The following is a 26,239-nucleotide window of genomic DNA, read 5'->3' as shown; positions in this document are numbered from 1 at the left end:
CAAGAAGAAACTTGTGAAACCACTGAATACCCAAAATTATGTCTGCTCCTACAAGAGGGGCAACCATAAAATCACGCACAAACTCTATGCCCTGAATCACTAACTTAGCACCTAGAGCTTCATACTTGACGCTTGTTGTCATGCCTGTGCTAAAACACTCAACCTGTTTGTCCACCGAAGTCAGATCGAAATGGGCACGCCTAGCGGCCTCTTCCGTGACCACATCCTCTGTGCTGCCGCTGTCAAACAAGACAACGACTCTCTGGCCACCTATGTAGCCAAAGGACTTGAGCAATTCGTTGTGCTCATACTCCTGGTCATGGGCGCGCTTCTGCTTATCTTCGAGCTCCCGGCTAATAATTGCTCCAACTGAAGCACCGGGGTTTGAAGAACTAGGGGTAGCTGCTGGGGTCTGTGTGGGAGTTGAGCTCACCATGGAAGCTATGGAGGCGGCGGCGGCGGACTTTGGAGGCTTCTTCGGACAATCTCGAGAAGTATGTCCTTTTGTATGACAAAAGAAACATCTACCCCCTTCTTGTACTAAGAAAGCTCCTCAGCACTCAACTTGCCACCTGTCTTGCCTGCCTCCGCTTTTTGGTCTGGAGTAAGCGTAGATGCATTGTTCGAGTTCTTGGAGCCAGAGGCTCCCGGGCTCTGACCTGGGGAAGACCCCATCTGGTTTTGGCTTTTGCCCCCCGAGGCGGTAGCCCTGGGAGAAGCTGGCTGGGAAGTCTTGGGCTTGCCACCATTGTGTTTCATTTCTGCACTCTGCGCAAACGAGAGTGCGTCTTCAAAAGTGGCTGGCCTAAACATATGCACCTCTCATTGGATTTGCGTGTCAAGGCCATACAAAAACTGTGCTTTCTTGTCCGTATCAGATAAGCCTAATTGCAGACATAAAGTCGAAATTCTATTGGCAAACTGAAGGAGTGGTTGCGCATTCTGACGCGCTCCCCTGAACTCGTCTTCGAGTTGCTCAAGGTAGTGGGGCGGTAGAAACCGCTGCTTAAGCTCGCGGACAAACTCGTCCCACACATAAGTTGCCATACCTACTCTGGTGTGGGCATGAGTCCACTGAGTCCACCAAGGAATGGCCTCACCTTCCAAGTACCAACTGGCTAAGATCACTCTGTCAGTATCTGTTTTCCTAACTGCGGCAAAGTAAGCTTCAAATTGATGTAACCATGAATAGAGAGTTGTGGGATCGAGTTTACCATTATACTTACTGAAGTTCATTTTCTCGGGAAAATGATTCGAGGGTGAATGGGAGAAAGAAGAATTAGGGTTTAGAGATTCATGTGTGGGAGACATACACAGAGAAGCAAGGGAGAGAGAGAGAGTTGTGGGGATAAGTCAACTCATGGGAATAGCATGAGTGTGTGACTCCCCTATCACACATGTATATTGCACTAGTACACATAGTGCACTTAGTACATTAAAAGTACTAAGTGTACTATGTACTATAACTAATGGGCTTGTACACACTATAAGGGTGGGCATAGTGCCTTTACCCCAACAACCTCCCACTTAAAGGCAAAGTGCCCTTAAGTAAAGGAAAAAAAAAAATCAGCATGTACATGATAATATACAAGGCCATATCAAGGCTGAAAATGGCCTCATCCAATGCCCATCAAGTGTCTGCAATGAGCAAACCGCTCCGGAGGCAAACTCTTTGTCAACAGATCAGCCGGATTGTCATCCGTATGAATCTTAACAAGCTGAATTTGCTTGTTCTCTATCACCTCTCTGATGAAGTGATACTTCACATCCACATGCTTCGTCTTTGCATGAAAGACAGGGTTCTTTGCCAACTGGATGGCACTCTGACTGTCACAATGCAACAATGGAATATCCCCTGTATAACCCAAATCAACCACTAACCGAGATAGCCATAATGCCTCCTTGCAAGCCTCTGTGGCTGCAATATACTCGGCCTCTGTAGTAGATAAGGCTGTGCACTTCTGCATCCTGGATATCCATGACACAGCACCTCCTGTGAATGTAAATACATAACCGGTAGTAGACTTCCGGTTATCTGGATGACCGGCATAATCCGAATCCGTGTAACCATGCACTAATGCATCCTGTTTGCCAAAGCAAATGCACATATCCTGTGTGCCCTTCAGGTATCTCATGATACCTTTCACTGCTTCCCAATGCTTCTTGCCAGGGTTGGCCATGTATCTAGAAACCACTCCCACTGCAAATGCAATGTCCGGCCTAGTAGCAACCATGGCATACATGAGACTGCCACAAGCTGAAGCATACGGAACCTTGGCCATATCAGCCCTGTCTCTATCCGACTGTGGGCTGTCCATAGCACTGAGTTTCACATATGGAGGCAAAGGAGTACTAGTCTTCTTCCCCCCGTCCATATTGAACCTCTGTAATACTTTGCCAATGTATTCCTTCTGAGACAAATACAACACATGCTGATTTCTGTCCCGAAGTATCCGCATACCCAAAATGTGATTTGCATCACCCAAATCCTTCATATCAAAGGTTTCATGCAGCCTCTTCTTCAAGGCATCCATCTCTTTACGAGATTTCCCGGCAATCAACATATCATCAACATACAAGATGAGGATCAATAGACTGCCATCCAAAGCTTTCTTGGTGTACAAGCAGTGATCTATGTCACTTCTCTTGAATTTCTGAGATTTCATGAATGTATCAAATTTATGATACCATTCTCTTGGTGCCTGTTTGAGCCCATAAAGACTCTTTTTCAGCTTGCATACAAGCTTCTCCTTTCCACTCACTGCATAACCCTCTGGCTGTTGCATATATATCTCCTCATGGAGATCACCGTGAAGAAAAGCAGTCTTCACATCCATCTGAATCAAGTCCAGATCATCATGCGCAACCAAAGCTAACACAGCTCAAAGTGTGGTCATTTTGACCACTGGAGAGAAGATCTCCTCAAAGTCCACACCATAGTCCTGCTTGAAGCCCTTAGCCACTAACCTGGCTTTGTATCTTGGCTTTGCATCAGGTGCAACTTTGAGCCTGTAAACCCACTTGCATGGCAAAACCTTCTTGCTTGCAGGCAAATGCACCAATTTCCATGTTCCATTTTTATGCAGAGAATCCATCTCTGACTTCATGGCACGCTCCCAAAGAGCCTTGTCTGCCCTCTGTAAAGCCTCCTTATAACATGAGGGCTCCCCACAGTCAGTGAGCATCAAGTAGTCAACCCCTGGAACAAACCTGTCAGGGGCTCTGGAGGGTCTAGTGGACCTCCGTACCCAATGACCATCATTTACAGGTTGCTGTCCAGCCTGCATATCACCCATTGGTGGCTCCTGTTCCATGCCATAAGGCTGAAATATCATGCCCGGTATTTCTTCTAACTGTGGTATATCCATAGGGATATCTTCTGCCATCTCTGGCTGTCCATTTGGACCATTTTCAGCACCATTTAAGGGCTGGTTTTCCTGCTGTAATGGCTGATTTACAGCCCTTGGTTGTTGTCCATGATGTCCATCATCATCAAAGATGACTCTGCCAGGCTCCTGTTGCCTTGCAGGCTCCTTATACATGCATGTTTCATCAAAAATGACATCATTGCTGCGTATAATCTTTCTATTCACGGGATCCCAAAGTCTATACCCCATTTCACCTCTGTCACCATATACTAGGAATATGCATTTGTGAGACTTAGGATCAAGTTTGGTGCGCATTTCCCTGCGTATGTGCACGTACGCAACGCAACCAAACACTCTCAAGTGCTTGTATGACGGAGGCTTCCCTGTCCATACTTCTTCTGGCACTTTCCCACCAAGCCTCGTGTTAGGTGACCTGTTTATAAGGTGAACGGCTGTCATAACAGCTTCAGCCCAAAAACCATGAGGTAACGCAGCATGTGACAACATAGAACGGACCTTCTCCTGAATGGTCCTGTTCATCCTCTCTGCTGTCCCGTTTTGTGGAGGATCATAAGGAGTAGAGAGCTCCCTCTTGATGCCTTTAGCATCACAAAAGTCCTGAAACTTTTTGGACATATACTCTCCACCATTGTCGGAACGCAAAGCCTTCAGTGTTTTGCCAGTTTGATTCTCAACAAGAGCAACAAACTTCTGAAACACTGAGAATGTATCACTCTTCAAACGAAGAGGATAAACCCACACCTTGCGTGTGGCATCATCAATAAAAGACACAAAGTATTTTGCCCCTCCCAAAGAAAGCTGAGGCATCTCACATACATCTGTATGCACAAGCTCTAACTGAGCATCTTTCTGTCCAAGAGCTTTCTTGTGGGGGCACTGCAGTTGCCTGCCATATATACAATGCTCACAAAACTGAAAACTTGAAAACTTTAGAGAAGGCAAGTAACCCAAACGAGACAATTGCTCCATTCCTTTGACACTCATGTGTCTCAACCGGCTATGCCACATAGAAATTTCCGGCAGCTCGGTTGCATTTACATTAGCATGGTGACAAACACCTGCATGCATAAAGTAAAGAGTGTCCACCTTAGAGCCTCTGGCAACAACCAGTGAGCCCTTACTAATCTTCCACTTTCCACGACCAAATGTGGTAACATAATCAGCATCATCAAGCTGTCCAGTAGAAAGCAGATTCTTCTTGATCTCAGGCACATGCCTGACATCATGGAGCATAAGCTGTGAGCCATCTGAAAACACAAGCCTCACATCACCTCTGCCAAGAATCTTGCATGCATGGTTATCACCCAAATAAACCACTCCTTCATTCCCAGCAGTATACCTGACAAACAAGTCTCTGCAACCTGTGACATGAAAGGAGGCACCTGAATCAATGATCCATGAGTGCATACCATGATCACCTGTAAGAAGTGAATGTGCATCAAGTGAAGACGTAAATAGGACCTCATCCTCACTGCCACCTGCATGTGACACATTGATTTCTTCAATCTTGACTCCACTTTTGCCCTTTGGCTCTTCATCCTTCTCTTTGTCTTTGCCTTTTCCCTTTTCTTTTTGATCATTTTTCCATTTGTAGCATTGCTTTTTAATGTGTCCCTTCTTGCCACAATAATGGCATTCCAAATCCTTTTTGGAGCGAGACTTGCTCCTTCCCCTTTCTTGGCTTTTTCCCCTTTGCTGGGATCTCCCACGTGCATTCATTGCATTGGACTTTCCAACAGAGTTGTTTTTCCTGTTCATCTCTTCTTGAAGAAGAGCACCCTCAACATCTGCATATGACAGCATAGCATGCGAATTGCTAGTGGCTGTCCTGAATGTGTCCCAACTCTCTGGCAAAGTGCATAACCGAAAAGTGGCTTTGAACTCATCGTCCATTGCCAACTTTTGATTTATAACTTGGCTGACAATACCATTAAACTCATTTAGATGGGCTGTCATAGACGCCCCTTCCTTCATCTGAAGACCTATGAGTTTCTTCAACCAATACACTTTGCTTGAGGCACTTTGTTGGGCATACAAGTCCTGCAATCTCTGCCACATTCCCCAAGCTATCTTCTCTTCACGAATGCTGAAAAGTAAAGAGTCTGACACAGACAACATGATAGTAGATCTTGCCAGCTCATCCATATCTTCCCGCTTTTCAGCAGTAAGAGAAGCGGGCTTTACACCCCTTTCTTTGATGGGCTTATGCTGCTTCTTCTGGAGCAACACATTGTAGCACTGGGTTTGCCAAATATCATAGTTATGTGAGCCTTCAAGCTTCTTGATGTGAAGCAATGAAGAGCTCTCACCTGTGGTTGCCATAGCAAAATGCAACCTGTCAATGCCTGACTCCCTGCAAAATGTGCAAACACTGCACCAAAAGCACACAAAGTGCTCACAGTTGTTCTCCCAAGCTTTATCTCCCACTGCGGAAGCACAAATGCAACTTTTCTCCCACTGTATGTGATGAAAACACCAAAATCTGGTTGCTGCAGATTTAGGACAGCACCTTAAATGTGCTTTGTTGCCCTTCCAAAGTACTGTACAGCAGTACTAAGTGCTCACCAATAATGTACCAAACCTATACCGGCAAGTACAGCAGCTGAAATTGAACCTTTTCCTCACTCAAATCAGTGTACAGCCATGCCAAAACTTGCACAAAGCTGTGCCAAATCTGTACCAACAGGTACAGTAGCAATAAATGCTCTCCTGGCTGTCCAAATGAGTGAAAATCAGACTTTTACAGTCCCGAACACTGCATACAACAGTCCCGAACAGAAATTGGGCAAAAGCCCCTTGACTGCAAGCTGATTTCTGAGGATTCAAGGCATAAAAGTCTTGCCTGCTGCTTTGCCAAGCTCAACAAGCATACGAACTTGAAAAGCCCCTTGATTTAAGATCAATTTCTGATCATACATGGTACATTGACGCACATGAAGGCATCCAGAGTCTTCACGATGCTTCCCCCAGACACATATACATCCAATACATGAAAGCCCCTTGATTTACAGGCACATTGAGTGCTTGTCAGGCATCAACACATTGTCCACAGCATCAAATGCGATTGCCTGCATGCAAATCAATCCAATCGGCACAAAAGCCCCTTGATTTGCACTGCAATTTGCTGCAAATTTTGCCCAAATGTGCGATTTCTCACATCATACAGCATGTATGAGTGCTTAATTGCACAATTACATCAAAAGCCCCAAATTTCGACATCCAATTTCCTGCAAATTGATCCTGATTGTAACCAATGTCACCCAATTTTGCCAATTTTGCCAATTTTGCTCAAAAATTGAGCAATTCGGCACCTGACCTGCTCAATTGATGATTGTACCTGCTCAATTGCAAATTGGACATGCAAATTCCAAAAGATTAAAGCAAATACCTCAGGTAATTTTCTGATTTTTTGTTGCAGGAAAGGGAGGAGGGCTTCGTATTTGCTGCTGTGTAGGTGGGCAATTTTGATCCAGGTGCTTGTCTTCTTCCGAGAAGTCTTATGCAACACTGCCAGGAAAACCCCAGCAAGCTGGGAAATGCCTGTTTTTCCCCATTGAGATACAATAAACGCCTCTGAATCAGAATACTCTAGAGCACATGCAGCTGGAAAGTCGACGCCTTTAAAAAAAAGAGAACACTTTCGCCATGCTGCCTTCGCCGTGTAGAGCTACACGTGTTTTCGCTACACGTTCAAAGAACGTGCGTGCTCTTGGGTGTCCCGCTACCACACTCGCCTGGCTGCTGTAGGCGCCTGGTTGGGTAGCGTGGCTACTGCCTGCTGGGCTGCCTGCGCCAATTCTGTAAACAAGCGAAGCCACCCACCGCAAGGACTGCCACTTCGCCTTCTTCTCCACCTGCGCCTGCCCTTCTACGTGCCCGAGCTGCCACCTCTCGCGACTGCTGCCTTGTGGCTAATGCTACACGTAGCTCTGCCACGTCAACTTAATCGACCTGCTTCAGCTTGTAATGGGAGCCTACAAATACAGCATATAGAGCCGTCAATTTTGCTGCCCTGCACTGAAGGTGTGTGAAGCGAAGGCTACAGAGATGAAACCAGTGGCACTTGCTGCTAGCTCTGATACCAGTTGTGTGGGAGAATTAGGGTTTAGAGATTCATGTGTGGGAGACATACACAGAGAAGCAAGGGAGAGAGAGAGAGTTGTGGGGATAAGTCAACTCATGGGAATAGCATGAGTGTGTGACTCCCCTATCACACATGTATATTGCACTAGTACACATAGTGCACTTAGTACATTAAAAGTACCAAGTGTACTATGTACTATAACTTATGGGCTTGTACACACTATAAGGGTGGGCATAGTGCCTTTACCCCAACAGAGGGCGCCGCCGGTGTCAATTTGGCGTACAATGCTTTGAGGTAACGCTCATGTTCCACGCGTCGCATGGCTTCGTCTTCTCGTTGTCGGATCTCCAATGCACGCATCTGCAACTCAAGCAAAGAGCTTGGCTGCGGTTGTGACCTTGTGAGAGGGTTCCTGAGTCGAGGATCTGGTATCAGGGATACGGAAGGAGAGGGAGGAGGAGATGGAAAACGCGACGCTGGAGAGCGGAACGCGACGCTGGAGCCAAGATCTGCGCCTTCTGCTCATCCAACTTGGCTGTCTGTTCTGCGATTGCTCGCATCATCTGCTAGAACATGTCTGTGACACTCAAGCCTGGTGCCCTAGCTGGGCTGCCTGGTGCACTCTGGTCCCATGGTTCTTGGTCTCTCTCGTCGTCGAAGCTCGCCATAGCAGGAAAAAGCACTTCCTTTCCGGAACGCAATCTAACCATCCACTATCTGTGTGGGAGACGTCCGGAGGCTTCCGGAGGTTGAAAACCAACTGTCCTTCGAGGGACAGGAGTCACTCCGAAAGGGGTAGTCCACCGGCGTCTAAAAACCAACCACACGAGCGAGAAAAAGTTCTGGTTTCTTTGCTGAATCTTTGTACTTGAAGTAGGCTCTGATACCACTGTGATATGCGGAAGCTTCGGAGAAGAATCGGTAACTTCAATACTCAGAATTCAGCACTCTTTTCGCGACGGAAATTTATGCACAAACTGAAAGGAGATGTGCAGAAAATAGAGAGAGAGAGAGGGAGAGATGGAGAGGACACAGTATTGGGTCCCAATTACCCTCTGTAGGGCCCCCACCACGGATGGTGTATTTGCTCCACCCCTTTGCTTAGCAACTTCCTTTGCTTGTCTGGCCCTTGTTTTGCTTGAGCTCTTGGTGAATAATGAGATGAATGAAAGGGATTGTGGGCTAGGCTATTTATACTACTCCTCATGAGCAGTCGGCCAGCATAAACCCAGGCGGCCAGCCTTAAATGTCCCACCACTGCTGAAAATACAGCAATAAATGCTGAATTAAATCCATAAAATGCTGCGTTTTATTCCTAACTGGCTGGGAGGTGAAGCGCCTGCTTCCAGAGTGCTGGGCACAGCCTTTGCCCACATTCCAAGGGCTGGGCAGCCTGTATGGGCTGCCCCATACTTGCCCTACAGCCATGTAAAAGCTGTAAACTCCTGGAATCTGCCTTATTCTTGCCCTAGGGCTGTCCTACAGCCCCTCCATGGCTGGTGGGTTCAGCCTGGGCCTTCCTGGCCCTCATGGGGGTGGTTCCACACCATTCCCATGCCCACACTAAGATCCGGGGTAGACCTATGGGCTGGTCCCTTGTTCTAAACACTAACTACTCAGTGATCTGGCATCCGGTACCATACCAGATACACAGAATCACTGACATCATTCTAGAGGGAGACTCACAACGCGGACTGGCACTTTTTCATGTGCAGGACAGTGCACACCTGACCTCGTACGACTGAGATGGATCCCTGGCTGACTCGTCCCGGACTGGGCTCACATGGGACCAGTTCACCATCCTAGGTCCTGCACCTTCTGTACAGAAATGTCTATGTGGCATCCAAGTGCGGGATGCATGTGACAACGGCTATCATGGTTGGGTGGTGAGTCAGGCTTGCACCCCCTTCACGATTTATGGCTTTGTTTTGCAGGTTTCGGGTCATGTTTCAGGATTGCTCTATGAGGAGACCCTTGGGGATTTGACACCACCAGCGCTCACCACGAAAGCTTTGTTTTACTTTGATAGAGAGTAATTGTGCAGCTCTATTAGAGGAGCACCTATTGAAATCTCATTACCTCCATTGAAAATTATTCTTGGCTCCGATCTCATTTTTTTAAAATTCATCTGATCTTGTATTCTATTGGTAGGATGTAATTATGCATGTCTGACTACAGAACTTCTTCAACAGAACTTCTTTATGGGGATATTCTATCCCACCACATAACTTCTTTAACATTGTACATTGCTTAGTCTTATGGGTCATTTTTGGCTTGTGGATGGTCATTACATCTTTCTCTCTCTCTCTCTCTCTCTCTCTCTCTCTAAAGGACGTTAATATAGTTTTCTTTTCTTTTCTTTTTCTTTCTCTCTCATATATATATTAAGAACTGTGTTTATCACAATCTCACTTTTATGATTTTTTTTTCTTTGTACGATTTTTTTTAAAAAGTCGGTAAAAAACAGTAATTAGCTTTTTTGTGTTCATTTCTCAATTGTAAGCTTGGATATATTCACATTTTAGGAAAGTTAAAAAAGGAATGTTTGCTCGATGTATCTATATGATTGCTCAGGGAGTTGGCACATGTTGCATTGTGCATGCTCAATGCTTGCTCAAAAAGTATTAGTGCTGGTGAGTATGTTGCTCACTCAGTGAATCGTCTCTTCTAGTCAATTTGGGTTATGCATAACATGCTAACAATGTTAATGTCCTTCATGTTGTGAACAACAGAGGTTATCTTCTCAACTTGAGAATGAACCAAATCTAGCTGATACTGTTGTGCGAGAGGAGCTTCAGTCGTTAGCACTGTGGGATGGAGTCCTTTTGCAACACTTGGGTGCTTTGCTTTTAGAGCTTGGTCGAGCAACTTTAACTCTGACGATGGGAACATCTCCTGTACGTATTCTAAGAGTTGAGCTTATGGGTGGGCATTGTGGTAAATTTTTTATTGCAGAACATTGGAAATCTCTTGGGGTGCAGATGGAGTCTGTGGTAAATGCTGGTCCTGCAGTGTTCATCTCCCCAGCGGGACTCAATCCCATGATGGTTCAGGTATGAGAGGGTGTTCTGTCAATACACACTGCTGTTTCAAGATTTCATCTTGCATTTATTCACGAGTGAACCTTTGGCTGGTTGCTCTGCTGGTGCAGCCACTTCCTTTCCAGCCAGGTGCTGGATTTGGTACTTTGAATACTGGGACACACCAAAATGTAGGAGCAATGGGCACTGGTCCCTGCGAGGTGCCCCGCAACATCAGTATTCACATTCATACAAATGATGCAGGCACAATTTCTGGACCTCCGTTCCAAGTTGCAGTACCAGTTGAAGGTGGTGTACCCACCAGTAACTTTCCTTCCCATGTTTCTCCTGCTGTCACTACAACAGGCTTGGGCAGTGGACTAGCATCCACCTCTATTACTGGAAACATTGGCCCCTCAGTGCATGCCATACCAGTGCCAATGCAAGCCAGCAGCCCATCAGCTTTGAGCGAGCAACCTGGAATTCGAGTAGTGCCTATGAGAACTGTAGTTGCACACATGCCATCAACTCTACATAGCAGGCCTCCAGCTGATATTACTGGAGTACCCTCTGGTCTCCTTTATCCGCTTCTTGCAAGATTTCAACAGCTGAATTCACAGCAGGTAGGTGGTTCACCAGCTGCTGTGGTACATGCCTCTGTGGTGCCACCATCTGCCGGCATGCCACAGCAGTCATTTAATTCCATTGCACCAACAGTACGAGCACAAGTCCAGGTGCAGGCTTGCGTGTCGGATGGGCAGGGTGGATCTAGACTTGTAAGTAACGAAGAAGCATTGGAAGTTCAAATCCAAGTGTCGCTTGCTAATTGCATTCTTGACATTATGGTCTCAGGTCGCGAATGATTCTGGTGAGGCATCAATAGACTCAAGTCCAGAGCAGGTACAAGAGATTGAAAGGAAGGTTTCTAATCAAGCAGAGCTAGAAAACAGCAACAGTATTAAGGGCAAAGATCAGGTCACAGATCATGATGGAGAAAACAGTGTAAAGGCAGGAAGCACAAATGATAAAATGCAACCTAAAGACAGGAATATAGCAGACGTCCCTGCTGGCCTTGGTCTCAGAGGCTTGCAGTCATTGCCACCGTGGGTAAGTGGTTTTCTTTTGATTCTATAAATGTCCTTTTTTAAAAATCTTACAGGAAGTCATGATGACAGTTTGTCAACTGTATGCGGACCCCCCAACATCAAAGTCCCCAGGCTGCAAGCACCTCTGGACTGGCTGTTCAGGACCAAAATACCCTTTCAGGATCTTCATTGATTCTGGATTCCAGTGAATCGGTCCGCAATCAAATCTCACCAGTTCTTCAGTTTCTCAATCAAGGTCCCTTGCCAAGGGGTCGTGAAGGCAATCTTGATGTTGGAAGTTCGGTTTCTCGGTTCATGGCGAATTCAGGAGGGAACTCTCTTCAGCTACTCAATCAAGGCCCCTTGCCAAGTGGTGGTGGAAGCAATCTCGACATTGGAAGTTGGGTTTCTCAGTTCATGGCAAATTCAGGAGGGAACTCTCTTTCAACAAGAGCAAGAGATCTCGACCAAGGTTTGGGTCTCCATGCAGGGGAATTGGGTAGCCTTATGGGTCAAGTCATGCAGAATCCTTCCATGAGGAATGCTGTGCGGCAGGTCGTGAAACAGGTGGGTGAAGAAACACTTAAAGACTCAATGGCTCAAGGTCCAAGATCTCAAGGCAGTGTTGATTTTTCAGGACGGTTGCAGCAGATGAATCTTGACGTTGGAAGTTTGGTTTCTCAGCTCATGGCAAATTCAGGAGGGAACTCTCTTTCAGCAAGAACAAAAGATCTCAACCAAGGTTTGGGTCTCCCTGCAGGGGAATTGGGTAGCCTTATGGGTCAAGTGATGCAGAATCCTTCCATGAGGAATGCTGTGCGGCAGGTTGTAGAACAGATGGGTGAAGAAACACTTCATCACAAAGACTCAATGGTTCGGGGTCCAAGGTCTCAAGGCAGTGGTGATTTTTCAGGAGGGCTGCAGAAGATGAATCTTGACGTTGGAAGTTTGGTTTCTCAGTTCATGGCAAATTCAGGAGGGAACTCTCTTTCAGCAAGAGCAAGAGATCTCGACCAAGGTTTGGGTCTCCCTACAGGGGAATTGGGTAGCCTTATGGGTCAAGTCATGCAGAATCCTTCCATGAAGAATGCTGTGCGGCAGGTCATGGAACAGGTGGGTGAAGAAACACTTGATCACAAAGACTCAATGGCTCGAGGTCCAAGATCTCAAGGCAGTGTTAATTTTTCAGGACGGCTGCAGCAGATGAATCTTGACGTTGGAAGTTTGGTTTCTCAGTTCATGGCAAATTCAGGAGGGAACTCTCTTTCAGCAAGAGCAAGAGATCTTGACCAAGGTTTGGGTCTCCCTAAAGGGGAATTGGGTAGCCTTATGGGTCAAGTCATGCAGAATCCTTCCATGAGGAATGCTGTGCGGCAGGTCGTGAAGCAGGTGGGTGAAGAAACACTTGATCACAAAGACTCAATGGCTCAAGGTCCAAGATCTCAAGGCAGTGTTGATTTTTCAGGACTGGTGCAGCAGATGAGGCCCATAGTTAGTCAAGCACTTGGTAGAGTGAGGGCTATGTCTAGCTCAGAGCAAGCTTCCAGTCTATTGCAGGGCATCGGTGGAAGAATTAGGGATAATGGTGTAGTAAGGGGTAGCACAGAGATGAATGGGCTCCATGACATGCCGTCTCATGGCTTGGATCCGTCAAGTGGTTCAAACCTCTCCACTATAATCAAGCAGATGATGCCTGTCGTTGCTCGAGTCTTTGGTGGAGCCCTTGGTGGTAGACCCGAACAGGATTCTTTGAAGGTTCCTTTTAATCTGCATGCAAGATCGGACGTCAATGATGGAGCTAGAGGGACTGCAGATATGAACGCTCGTCAGGTAACGACGCGTAACGTGTCCGGCTTTGCCGAATTTTCCTATTTGCAACTTATTTATTACATCTTGTGGGCTTTTCCCACTAAAAGTGCACCTGTTGCTAACCGTCAAAAGGTAATAAGGCTAGAAAAGCTACCCTATGATGTAGTTTAACAGAAGTTATTAAGTCCATTGACAATTGCATATTACTCTTTGATTTGAATGTCCCATTTCTTTTTTATGAATATATCCTTTGGCCTAACCAGAAACAATGATATTGGTGGGCATCACAATCAAAGATGTGCTAGATGCGAAGGCTGAAATTGTTCTGGTCGTTTGGATCAGATTGATGCAGAAAGGGCTGTTGAGAAGCTCGAGCAGGGTAGCTCACCTGACGAGGTTCTTGGAGTTGTAGTGGAAACGGCGAGCATGCTGATGGCACCCAATGACAATCATGAGACAAACACATCTTTGTTGGCAGATCACTCGTGGCTGTCTTGTTGATGTAAGCTCCTAAGATGCATTGAGAACTTCTGTGTATTTCAAGTACACCATCTCTGTTGCAGGATTATATGGCTCTGTTATCAAAGGATCTTACACCTTGGAATCAGGCAGACTGTTGATTCGTCGTCTTCACTTTAATGGTATCTGAATGGCTTGTTGATAGCTGCAACAAAGTCCAGAGGCATGTCTATGATTAAATAGAAACATAAGCTTTTTGCCATGTATTCGCTTTTATGTTGATAGAAAGGAAAATCAAATTCATTTGTTCAACTTGGAGTCTGAACTTTGTAGAACTGATGATTTCCTGGCAATAGTTTCTCCAAAACTACCTAGATCCTTCGCTTCAATTCTTTGATAAGAATTATACTGGAGGCAAAGGTCGAGTTTAATGCTGTTACACCAATATTTATATGTATGTAAAATAGTTAACTTACACTGCAGTGCAAATGGTTTCCCCTGTGTGTGTGTGTGTGTGTGTGTGTGTGTGTGTGTGTGTGTGTCTCTCCCTGCCCCCCTTGGCTTAGGGTAAGCCCATCAAACCTACCTTCAATTTCAGACCCTGTATGCTGTATCCATTGTATGTCAGTGATCCTAGAGGTCATAATTGTTCTTGTTACTTTCATGCAAATAGAAAGGGCAAGGAGGGTCATCATTTCATTGACTCTTTCAAGCATTAATCATTACATACTAAAATGAAATTTCTCTTATTCTTGAAAAACTCACATTAGAAAAACAATCTTATTTTTGAAAAACTCAGAATATATTTAATAGAATGCAAAACCACATTTTGGTGCCCTATTTTGATTTTTATTTGTAGTATCCATGGTGATGTATTTCATGGACATGATGTAACCTTTTGGTCTCATAGGTCACTTTGGCCTTTTGTAGACATTAATACAACTCTCTCTCTCTCTCTCTCTCTCTCTCTCTCTCTCTCGTGTGGTGCATGTGCACACACACATGCACCTCTTAAGCTTGGATTTTATACATTTATAATGCGCCATTTAAATTAATTTTTACGTCTAGTACACTTGAAATTATTCTCAATTTTAAATTATGCATGTAGACATATTTAAGTTATGTGCTTTTTTAAGCTTGAGCTGGTAGACTCCTATGATGACTTGTGTTCTTTCCTTGCAAAGTTGGTACACTCTTGCAACTTTTGCTCTTCTTTCTGTGCATTGCTTTTGAGGCCTTATGTGGTGTATCCGTTGTATATGATCTTGCAGGTCATAGTTGGCCTCTCTCTCGCGAAAACACACACACACACACACACACACACACACACACACACACACACACGTGCATGCACACATTCACCTCTTTAACTTGTGTGAGACCCCTACCTTCTAATTCTACTTCTGATTAGGTAGCGGAAGGTAGAGAGACTCCCTTACAACGTCTACGATGAGCGGCTATCCTAGAGGCACCGCAAGGAGGAAAGTCTCTCCACCAAAATTGCAACTGGTTTTTCTAAGTTTATCCACTAGCCCTTAATACTACACGCCTAGATTACTACTACCAAGCAAAACTCGCTTCTTCTTTTCTGCACACAATCGCTTGAATCCGTAGATTGAGTCTAACCCATCCGGCCCATGGGTTCACTTACCAGAGTCACTTAATCTTTGGATTCAGTATTCAAGTATTCACTCACCCATCACTTATTCTTTGACAACACCCCTCTTGAAAACAAGTATGAATACACTCCTTTGAAGAAACATTTTTCAAAACAACATTCATACTTTAAAACTTAAAACATAAAAAGTCATAAAAAAGAAGTCATAATTTAAATGTCTGAAATATCATAAAATAATCATCTCTTAGAATATCCACATCTAGGCACCCCTCTTGGGATATCTATGTCTCACTATAACTCAACTAAGTGCATTCAACTTCATGGAAGTAGTTAGCTGGCATATTCCTTAGCATGCACATTGGGATCCTCGGTCTGATCTCACCCAACTCAAGGAATTGATCCTCGTTTGATCGAGAGGGGACCAAGATGCATTACATGGACAGGCGGTCGATCTCACACAATAGCAGATCTCAGCAAACAATTTATAGAAACCAGAAAAAATTATCAAACAATAAAATCACTTAACTTAGCAAGTAAATCATTGCAATATGTATAGGACAACTTAGTTCTTACCGATGATTCTCTACCATGATCATCTTGATCCATCTTATGATCGACTCTTTTCTTTTCGAACTCAAATACTTGTCTTGCAAATCTTCACTTGACAAGGGATAACATCTTAATAACACTTAATAATTTCTCGGCTCTTCCCATGAGTGGGTGGCCCTAGCACCATGGAAAGGGTGCAGGGTGTAATCACATGTCGTGGGGCTTTGCCCTTCTGTACTTGGGAGCACAATAGCTCAACCGAGAAACCAACAACTCCTAGCCTAGCACAAAAATCCACGGTCGAGGTGTGTCACACTCACGTCATGGATGCAGGTTGCCTAGGATTCTCGTAGGTAGTGTCACCACGTAGAAGCAACTGAGAGCTCCACTCCGTCTTGCCACCATCGCACTCCAATAGAAGTTCGACTCTCACTCTCTCTCTCTCTCTCTCTCTCTCTCTCTCTATCACTCACTGGAGCACACAAGAGCTCAACACACACAAGAGATAAGCAAGGGAGGAGAGGAAAAGAACACTCACTTAGATTATATATAAGAGTGAATGGTGAGAGTTACATTTTGCCTTTTATGTGTGGCTTTTAGGGTTTACACTCTTGGGTGAACAAAGTTAAAAATTAGGTCTTAGGACTCATTCAACCACTCTAGCTTGTGCAAACATCTAATCCACAACTAGTACTCTCCACCTAAGATCCCATGGTGCGGCGATCACATGCAAAATAATACAATATTAGCATATTCCAATGAAATTCGGCATTTCTAGTGACTTCGGCTAAAATTGTTGAAGATGGTAAGGTGGCTGGCATCGACGTTGTGGATGTCTCTAGCAACAGTTTAACATGTCCTCCTTCCTGATGCAGATTTCTTCCTTGCAAGATGTCGATGAAGATAAGCTGATGCCGCATGAGTAAAGCAACACGCAGCTTGGCATTATTTGCATAGCAACAAAAATAACAAGGGGTTTAACATGTCCTCCTTCCTGATGCAGATTTCTTCCTTGGAAGATGTCGATGAAGATAAGCCGATGCCGCATGAGGAAAGAAACACGCACCTTGGCATTATTTGCATAGCAACAAAAATAACAAGTAAGGGGCTCTTGAGGAAACAAGCAAGATATAGCTAAAAAGAACATTTATAGATGTAGTCATCATACAATGGAGATTAGATTGGTCAAACTTTCCAAAGATGCTACAAAGATGAAAATTATTGTGGATCTAACTTATAAATGAGTACAAAGTCTTCCATGACTTAGTGCAAGAATATGCCTATGGTTATGAGGCTGCAGTCTCAAAACATAATGATGTGTATGAATCATCTAAAGCAAGATGTCACCACCCCATGGAGAACAAAGTAATGGTCCAAAGACCTCCGCTAAGAGTATCTAAGAATCGCTAAGAACCTCCTACAACGATGGTTTTCTAGGGGAGCAAAACACAAGGTTCCACCCCATGACAAATCAAGGCATCGGTCTGATGTACCATTGTTGGTGTCCCAAAGATCTACCTGGTCCTATATAGCGATGGCTCTCTTCTTGCTCTTTTATTTTATTTTATTTATTTATTTATCTATTTATTGTAACAACTATCCTTTCACTCACAAATTGCCACGAGAGTTAGAATATGGCTAACGAGGGCTGAGTAAAGATAGAGTGAGTACTTGGCATACTATTTCAACATACCTTATTTTAGATGTAGAATAAGAAGACTAGGACTCTTTTTAAGAAAAAATAAGACCATATTAGGGAGTTTGGGAAATCCCAATTTTGCTTGATGTTGAGGCACTTGTAGATGTTTCTTTGGAGCGCTGAAGGTTTGGTTTGACTCCCCCCTTCCTAAGGTGCATTCCATCCTAGGAATCCAAATCTTTTGAGAGACTAGAGAGAAAGGTTTGATTTTGATTTGGTTCTTCCCTTTGTCGATTTTGGCACTGTGAGTTGACAAGATTGAGGGTCGGCCGGTAGATGTTGCTTTGTTGATGAGGTTATGGTCATTTGCTTCCTTTTTGGTACCCAAATCCATGTGTTACCCTCGTGGTAGTTTTAAGCTTGAAGAAGACGACTTGGAATCCATCGAGAGGTAACCTGTGGTTTGGATTGATTTTTGTTGTGGTGCCTCTTGGGTTTCTTCTTGAGAGTAGGTTGGAAAGTGAGAAATGCTGGAGAAGCTTTAGGGACCCACTTAAGGGAAGGTCGTGTGGCTTTCCTTGTTGCTGATGCCCTGTGGTAGCTGATTCTTTATAGAGGTAGATGCTGAGCTTGAAGATGAAGAACCTTGTGGTGGTGAAGTGGATGTCGATGTGGAGGGAACATCATTGGATTGTGTCGATGATGAGGCGTTTTCCATGTGGCATTTAAATGCTTGTTGCTGGTCCAACACATTTGAGTGTTCGTGGAGTGTAAAAGTGTAGAGTTATGATTCTTTTTGGCCACTGAGACGCTCCTTGTGGCCCAGCCGATTATGCATATTTGAGCTTTTTCTTTTCACTACGGACCCCATTTATAAGTAAAAGATCTCCTACCTCAATCTCTTTTAGCTTGACATTTTAGTTGAACCACTTCTTTCTACGGACCTTCTCTGTCAGCATGTTTTGCACTTCTTTCCTCTCCAAGTTGTTCTAAATTAAACAACCAGTTAGCCAATTCATTACCCTCAAGCTTTTCAGTTAGAGTTACCCTTAAGCTGGAAATCATGAACTCCCATACACCATCTTAAAGGGTATGCAACCAATTGCAACTTTGTATGATGTGTGATAGGTCCATAAACTTTACTATGAGCTTAGACTCCCAGTCACTGCATCGTGCCTCAACAATATTTGTCAATATCAAAATAAGAACCTTGCTGGTGCTCTCAGCTTGGTCATTTTTCTCTGGGTAATATGGCATTGACTTGCGGTGTGCAATCATGAATGTGCTAGTGAGATTTTTGATAACACCATTGATGAAATGCTTACTTTGATCACTCATCACTAGCTCAAATGGATATCTAAAGTGAGTAATGATGTTCTCATAGAGAAACTTAGTAGCTGTCTGCCATGGCATCATCTTTTCGTGAAGCTCTTGCAAAATTTGTGGCAACAATGATGAAGTGTGCTTATGTGCCACGCGCAGTAGGACTAATAGGGCTTAGGAAGTCTAAGCCCCATTTTTCAAAAGGTTGGTCAACTCTAATAAGATGTAGTGGCATCATGTCCTTCTTCTATTGCATGACACAACATTGGCACACTCATCACAAACTTTTACAAATAGTTTGCAATCCTTAAAAAGTGTGGGCTACCACAGTACCTTGGTTGGAGTATTTTCTTGGCTGTCATTTCTGTCGCAAAATGTCCCCCCGATGTGCCTATTCTAGGATCATGATATATTCATCCTCCTGATAGCAGCGTCGTCTAAGAATGTCATCCTTACCTCTTCTATAAAGAGTGATGGCAATGAGTTGCTAAGGTTCCCTCTCTTTTAGCAACTTCCTTGCCAGATCCCCTTCCCTTATGGAAAACCATTAGCTAGAAGGTTAACGATGTTCTCGCTCCACTATGGAATAGCCTCTACCTTGAATAGTGTAGCATTTGGTAGATCATCGTCGACTCGTGTTGTGGTGCTTTAGCATTAGGTATGCGAGATAAATGATCAGCCATGACAGGTTTCTTGCCAAGTCTCACAACCAGCATAAAGTAAAATTCAAGAAGAATCAATAAGAATCTTCTTAAATCTTGGTGATTCTTTCTATGGAACATGGTTGGTCACAAGATACAACAAGGCTTGATGATCGACATAGAAAACAAATTTATTAGGAAGAAGGTAATGCCTAAATTTCTTTACCAACTAATCTCAGTGGTAGTATAATTTATTTCAATCTCATCTAGTTGTTGACTTGCAAAACTAGTAGGACAGTCCAACTTGTGTTGGACGTTCTAGGACGCATCCAATTGCAAAATTTATTAGGAAGAAGGTAATGCCTAAATTTCTTTACCAACTAATCCTTCATGCTCAGTGGTAGTATAATTTATTTCAATCTCATCTAGTTGTTGACTTGCAAAACTAGTAGGATAGTCCAACTTTGGACGTTCTAGGACGCATCCAATTGCAAAATTTGAGCATCAATGTGCACATGGAAGATACATTCCTAGTTAGGTGCTTGCAAGATTGGAGCACTAATCAAGGTTTTCTTTAGCATGTCGTAAGCTTGTTGACACTCATCGGTCCATACAAATATAATCAATAGCTTGTACAAAGGATAAGCTATCTCTACATAGAAAAGAACAAATCAACGGTAGTAGCCAACATGATTCAATGTTTGTAAAGGGCGGTAGCCTAGCATTAAGTTCCCCATTAAGAAGAGATTTCAATGTAGCAAAGAGTTCATGGTCTCCACACAAACATGCAATGATTGTGGTCTTAGTTTTTGAAGCCATGAAATCTACCAACTTAGGGATGTTCAATGGAGTACCCGTTGCCACTCTACCATATGAGGGTGCTGTGGTGGTGACATTGGAATCTCCACCTCTTGAATGGGTTCAGGGTTCTCATACTCAAACATTCTCCTAAATACCATGCTTGGTACATGTGAGTTCTCACTGACCTCAAGGATGACACTAGGTATATCCAATGGTTTGTGGGTCGGGCTTTGTTTGGATGAATAGTGTCAAAGATGGTTACTTGTTTTGGTCTTGGTTCTAACTCCTCTTGAGTATGTGTGTCCATATCACTGAGCTCATGAAGTTGTTCCAATGGGTATGAACCAAGTTTCTCTTTGTTTGGTTTCTTGATGGTTTGCAGCCTTTCCTTTTTAGTCTCCTTGGTTTTTGTTTGAGTGTCTCTAGTTTGATTAGAACCAGCTCGTGTGTTCATTGACTCGAAATCCTCATCAATATCATTCATGTAGATTGGTTTGTCAAGTGTTCCCAAGTTCACCCGTTTCGTTTTCTTAGTTTTACCCCCTTTTACGGATTTCTTTCTTCTATGGCTCCTCTTCTTTTTAAATCCTGCTACTACTGAATTAGCATGGTTTTCTATATACTTTTCTACAAACAGGTGTGTTTTGAGCCATGAGTCATGTTATTACATTCATAGGTAGGTTAGGGTTTCTCAAAATTGATCTCTGAGTTTGACCACCCACTCCAATCATGTCGAGAGTTGTGATGGTAGGACCATTTTGCAGATTTGTAGCTACAATTTTCATTGGGCAACCTTTAATCCAATGATCTATGCTACAATGATTACATGTTACAAGTGGCATGCTAGAAGATGCAACGTGGGTGATTGGTTGGATTTTGATGGGACCCTCAGAGACTTGGAAAACGATAGCATTGAAGAGGCAGACAATAGAGTTGTTTATGTCTCACTACCATGACTAGTTGGTATACTTGTTTGACTCCGCCCTCTTGCATTTGAATACATATATATAGAGCTATGTGGAGTCCTTAGTGACATGTGATGCACTATCCAAGTCAACCTTGTATTTTGGACACTCAAAAGATTTCTTAAAACCTATTTGGTTTAATGATGTAACCCTCGAAGGTGGAGGTTGAGGTCCAAAAATTGGTGAAGGTAATGCCATTTGCTCAACATTGGGTTGGGGTGTTGTAGTAGGCATTATGGCTTGTGGTTGTGATGGAGCTGGTCTGTTGATTTGGAAGCATTATAGCATGTCGTTAGGATTGGACACTCACTAGTCAAATGCCCATGTTGGCAAATTGAGCACCATTAAAGCTCTCTCCTTTGGTACATATGTACATTTTTAGGAGATTTATTTGCCCTCATCTCCTCATAGAGTGCTTTCATGAAGTTTAAAAGTGTTACCTTTAGCAATGGGTTTGATGGTATAAGTGCTATTTCAGTGACTCTAAAAGCAACAGATTTAGAATCCGATGTTTTGGCTCCCTTGACCATCATATTATCTTCTAATTGGATGGCATTTGTTGTGACTTCATCCCATGTAGTGATCCCTCTAATGACTAAGCCGTTATAGATCGCTTTATGTTTAAGCCCATGGAGGAATCTATCAAAACCACTTGATTATTGTTGAAATATGCAAGTGAATGGGTGTGTGCGGGAACAAGCTCCTAGCAAGAGACTGTAAAAGGGAGTCTGTAATTAAGTGGGTAGCAATGTGAAAAGGTGAGAGGTATCTATACTGATGAGAGAATAAAGGGTAGCATGAGTGAATATAGGGGTGTGGAAAGATTCTACGAAAAGGCGCCCCCAGATGTAAGGGAGGTGGCATAAATCAAGGAGAAATCAGTGGGATTAAATGCTTGGCATCTTGTGGATGTACAAAAATCTATAAATTGAGGCATTTGAGTATCCATGCCTACATTAAGCTATTAGATTAATTTCTCACAAATCTATAAATTGAGGCATTTGCCTACATTAAGCTATTAGATTAATTTCTCACTAATCTCATCTTAATCATCATCTAATCACTTACTAATTATGTTGATCCTTGCATTTGATCCACCATAGCTCATCACATTGCTGAAAATTTAACATGGTATCAGAGCCAAGCTTAGGATTCATCCAATTTCTGAGCCTAATTATCTTGCTAATCACCCTATTAATCTTAATTAGGAGTTAATCCTTTTTTTTGTCTCTTTTCAACCATTCTCTACACCCCCAGTTGGTGGAGGATCTCCCTCTCCCTCCAGCCTTAACAATAGGCTAAAAGCTCCTAGCCTCATCTAGCTACAAGCCCCACGCTCCAACCCATCTATTCAGCTCGTCGAATCGCTACCTGAAACCGTCGATTTTTGCTGGTGCCGTTTTTCTGAAGGAGATCTCAGATCTACACTCACTCAAAGTGAATCAGCCTAATTCCTCTCATCCCCAGGGGTTTTCAAGGGTGCTCTACATGTTGGTGATCTTAGATTTGTGAAATTCCTCAAGGAGAAGTGGCATCAAGCTCTGCATCAAATCCGCAAAAAGTGACTTTGGTAAAGCAGAGATTAAGCATTCAATGTTTGGTCAAATCTTTTTGTTTCTTGACTTGATCCTCTACTAGACTAACTGCTATTGATGATCTTGTGAAAGGATCTGAGCTCATTTGAACTCTAAGGCACCAGATGTAGCCTCCCCGCACACTCTATTTTCTACACATAAAACATGGGATTATTTCACTAATCAATGATTAATTATCACTAATCACTATATTTTGGTGCAAGTGATGGTTCAAATTTACCATTGGGTATCTGATACAAATCCCTATCACTTCAGATTATAATTCAAAGATGGTTTGATATTCCAACCATTCAGGTACAGATCAGTTACCCTTGGCTTTATGTAATTTTTGGTGAATTCATGCTGATAAACTTGTTGTAATCATCATTAAACATCAGATTGGAGTTGTAAAAGGGTAGAGACTACCCTTGAATCTTGAATTAGATCAAGAGGTAAGACCCCCTTCACATCATCATGAGCAATGCACAAGAAATAGCTAAATTTAACGGGGAGCAGTTCCATACATGGCAAACAAAGACCATGTATTTGCTCATGAGGAAGAATCTGTGGAGGCTAGTTGAGGGAAGAGATGAATGTCCAGAGGATATTGGGGAGAATGAGTGGAAGAGCAAGAACAAGAAAGCATTAGGACTCATTGCACTTAGCTTAAATGATGAAATCATTCACCACACATTGCAGGGATATAGCAAGCTAAAGATGCATGGGATAAACTTAATAAATTATTTGGCACTCAAGCAAAAAATTCAAAGATAAATCTGCTAATGCAATTCTACAAACTTGACATGAAGGAAAGTGAACCTCTAACCACACACTTAAACAAATACAAAAGCATTAAGCAACAGGATGATGAGGCACTAGCAGTGCTTTTGAAGAGTGTAGACAAAGGAGAATATGAGAACATTGTGGCAACCTTAAAAAATGTACCAAATTAAAGCTGCATGAGATAGAAGGAGCTCTACTAGAGCAAGAGAACAAGGTCAAAGAGAAGAAAGGGTTGGACCCAACAACTGGAGAGGAAAGAGCATTCTACACCCGAGGAGGACTCTCACGAGGAAGGGGCAGGGGAGGAGGAAGGACCTTCACTTGCCACAACTGTGGGAAGCCAGGACACATGGCTAGAGACTGCTACAGCAAACCAAATGAAGAAGGATTGACATCGGCAAACTACATGGAGACTCCTAAGGTAGAGGAGTCAGGACATCTTTTCTGAGAGAGGAAGAGAGAGAAACCCCACAACCCAATGTAACCTGCCTCAACAAAGTAAAACCACCTCTGAGCCAGTGATGATGTAGGCTATGTGGTAGATGTATGTGTGAGCACTTTATTCAAGGTCACGGTGGGCACTTGTAGTAGCCTTGGACACATAGAGAGAGAGAGTGTCAAGAACTATGAGTTAGGGACTTGAGGCACTGGTCGCCCGCAGGCTACCAAGTAAGAGGGAAACTTGGTATATAGGGTCCAGGTGTGCTAGAATTATTCACTTGAGGAGAGGTGTTGGGAACAAGACCTTAGCAAGAGACTGTAAAAGGGAGTCTGTAATTAAGTGGGTAGTAGTGAAAGGGTGAGAGGTATCTATTGATGAGAGAATCAAGGGTAGCATGAGTGAATATAGGGGTGTGGAAAGATTCTAAGAAAAGGTGCCCCCAGATGTAGGGGAGGTGGCACAAATCAAGGAGAAATTAGTGGGATTAGATGCTTGGCATCTTGTGGATGTACAACCTATAAATTGAGGCATTGGCCTAATGAGAATTTGCCGGTTTTTGAGTATCCATGCCTATATTAAGCTATTAGATTAATTGCTCACTAATCTCATCTTAATCATCATCTAATCACTTGCTAATTATGTTGATCCTTGCATTTGATCCACCATAGCTCATCACATTGTTGTAAATTTAACAATTATTTGAATAGCATTCATGCAGAAGGCAACGAGAGTTCAAATGCTTGAGTTGGCTAATGAAATCTTGTACCGACTCCTCTTCTTCTTTCTCTGCTTTGTGTAGCTATGAAGCGACACCCCATAAGGCTCCGTCATGCACAAATTGCTTCAAGAACAATCTCCTAAGAGAGTGGTGAAGTTCAAGTGTTCCTCGACCTTGAGAGTTCTCTACCAATCCCTAGCCTTACCGTTTAATGTGAGACTAAAGGCATTGGTCTTGGTGACCTCATTTAATTCTCCTAGGGCCTCACACACTTGATTAAATACTTCCAGATGTCTCCTAGGATCACCATCTCCAATGAATCTTTGTTATCTTGGCTATTTGGGCGGCCTTTCCATAGCTATGTTGACCCTCCATCTCTCATAATAGGTGCTATGCTCTCAGCTCTATCGCTCTTCCTAGGGCTTGTGCAAAAGCAAGTGGATCTGTGGTGGTCGGTGGAGCTGGTGCTTGCATGAGAGGCGTAACAAGTGTAGGCGCAACACGTGGCACTCCATGAGGATACATTGGTCTAAATCTAGGTGGAGTTGGATGTGCAACATAAGGCGTGTGTCCTACTAGTGCCCCAATAGGTGCTACCACCCACAATCATGTAGGCATTAAGTGCAGTCGGTATCACAATAGGAGTTGATAGCACACTCATTTTAGGAAATGGATGTGTCATGGGTGCACTAGAATGAGATATGATGAATGATGGATGTAAAGTTGATGATCCTCTTTGAATGGCTGTAGTAGACGTGCTAGGTAGGGAGGATGGTGTGGAAAGTGGGGGTGGCTTCTATTGTGGTGGTGGGCTTGTGGCTCAAAGGTAATAATGATGTGTCAATTGTTGCCACTCGATCAGGCAATGTGTTAGCAGTGTCTTGGGTAGGGATAGCTATACGATCTAAGAATGTGAAGCTCGTGCTAGTGTGCTCAAGTCCCTATATGGCCTTGGGAGGCAGAAGATGTGGGGTAGGTCCATGGTATAGCCGTGTGATACTACAAAACTAGGATCTGCTTGGCTCACAAGGGGGCGTTGCCATTTCACTCATTCAAGGCACTCTTGCTTTGGATGTCTCCACTTGCATCATAGGGCTTTGGATCCTTTCATGTCCGATGATCCTATATACATTCTGACAGGTTTTCTTTTGCTCCGTACAAATGACATCTCTAAAACTCCAAAACGATAGGAATGCACTTGTGGGAGTCTAAAGGGGTTTGGTATAGGCTTGATTGTGCTTGTTTATGATTTTGTGTGGCTTAGCTTTGTTAGTATGAGACAATGATTTGCACTTGTTGTATATTGTTACATATCATCTCCTTATTGTACAAATAAAGCA

General features: G+C 43.5%; 1 protein-coding gene across 1 annotated transcript in view; it reads left to right on the top strand.

Moving 5' to 3' along the window:
• LOC147604755 (uncharacterized) overlaps positions 1–14,012 on the top strand; it is a 40,672-nt gene extending 26,660 nt beyond the window's left edge. Inside the window, exons 8-14 of the mRNA XM_086794515.1 lie at positions 10,206–10,370; positions 10,455–10,526; positions 10,625–10,759; positions 10,838–11,269; positions 11,346–11,600; positions 11,669–13,408; positions 13,730–14,012. Of these exons, the coding sequence (XP_086650641.1) occupies positions 10,206–10,370; positions 10,455–10,526; positions 10,625–10,759; positions 10,838–11,269; positions 11,346–11,600; positions 11,669–13,408; positions 13,730–13,888 (2,958 nt within the window). The 3' untranslated portion in view covers positions 13,889–14,012. The remainder of the gene's footprint in view (positions 1–10,205; positions 10,371–10,454; positions 10,527–10,624; positions 10,760–10,837; positions 11,270–11,345; positions 11,601–11,668; positions 13,409–13,729) is intronic.
• Positions 14,013–26,239: the final 12,227 nt, after the last annotated feature.

Source organism: Cibotium barometz, chromosome 61, assembly GCF_041138505.1.
Source record: "Cibotium barometz isolate CiBa-2024 chromosome 61, ASM4113850v1, whole genome shotgun sequence".
Classification (NCBI taxonomy): Eukaryota; Viridiplantae; Streptophyta; class Polypodiopsida; order Cyatheales; family Cibotiaceae; genus Cibotium; species Cibotium barometz.
Note: the sequence above shows the minus strand (reverse complement) of the source record. Positions and strands in the feature narration are given on the sequence as shown.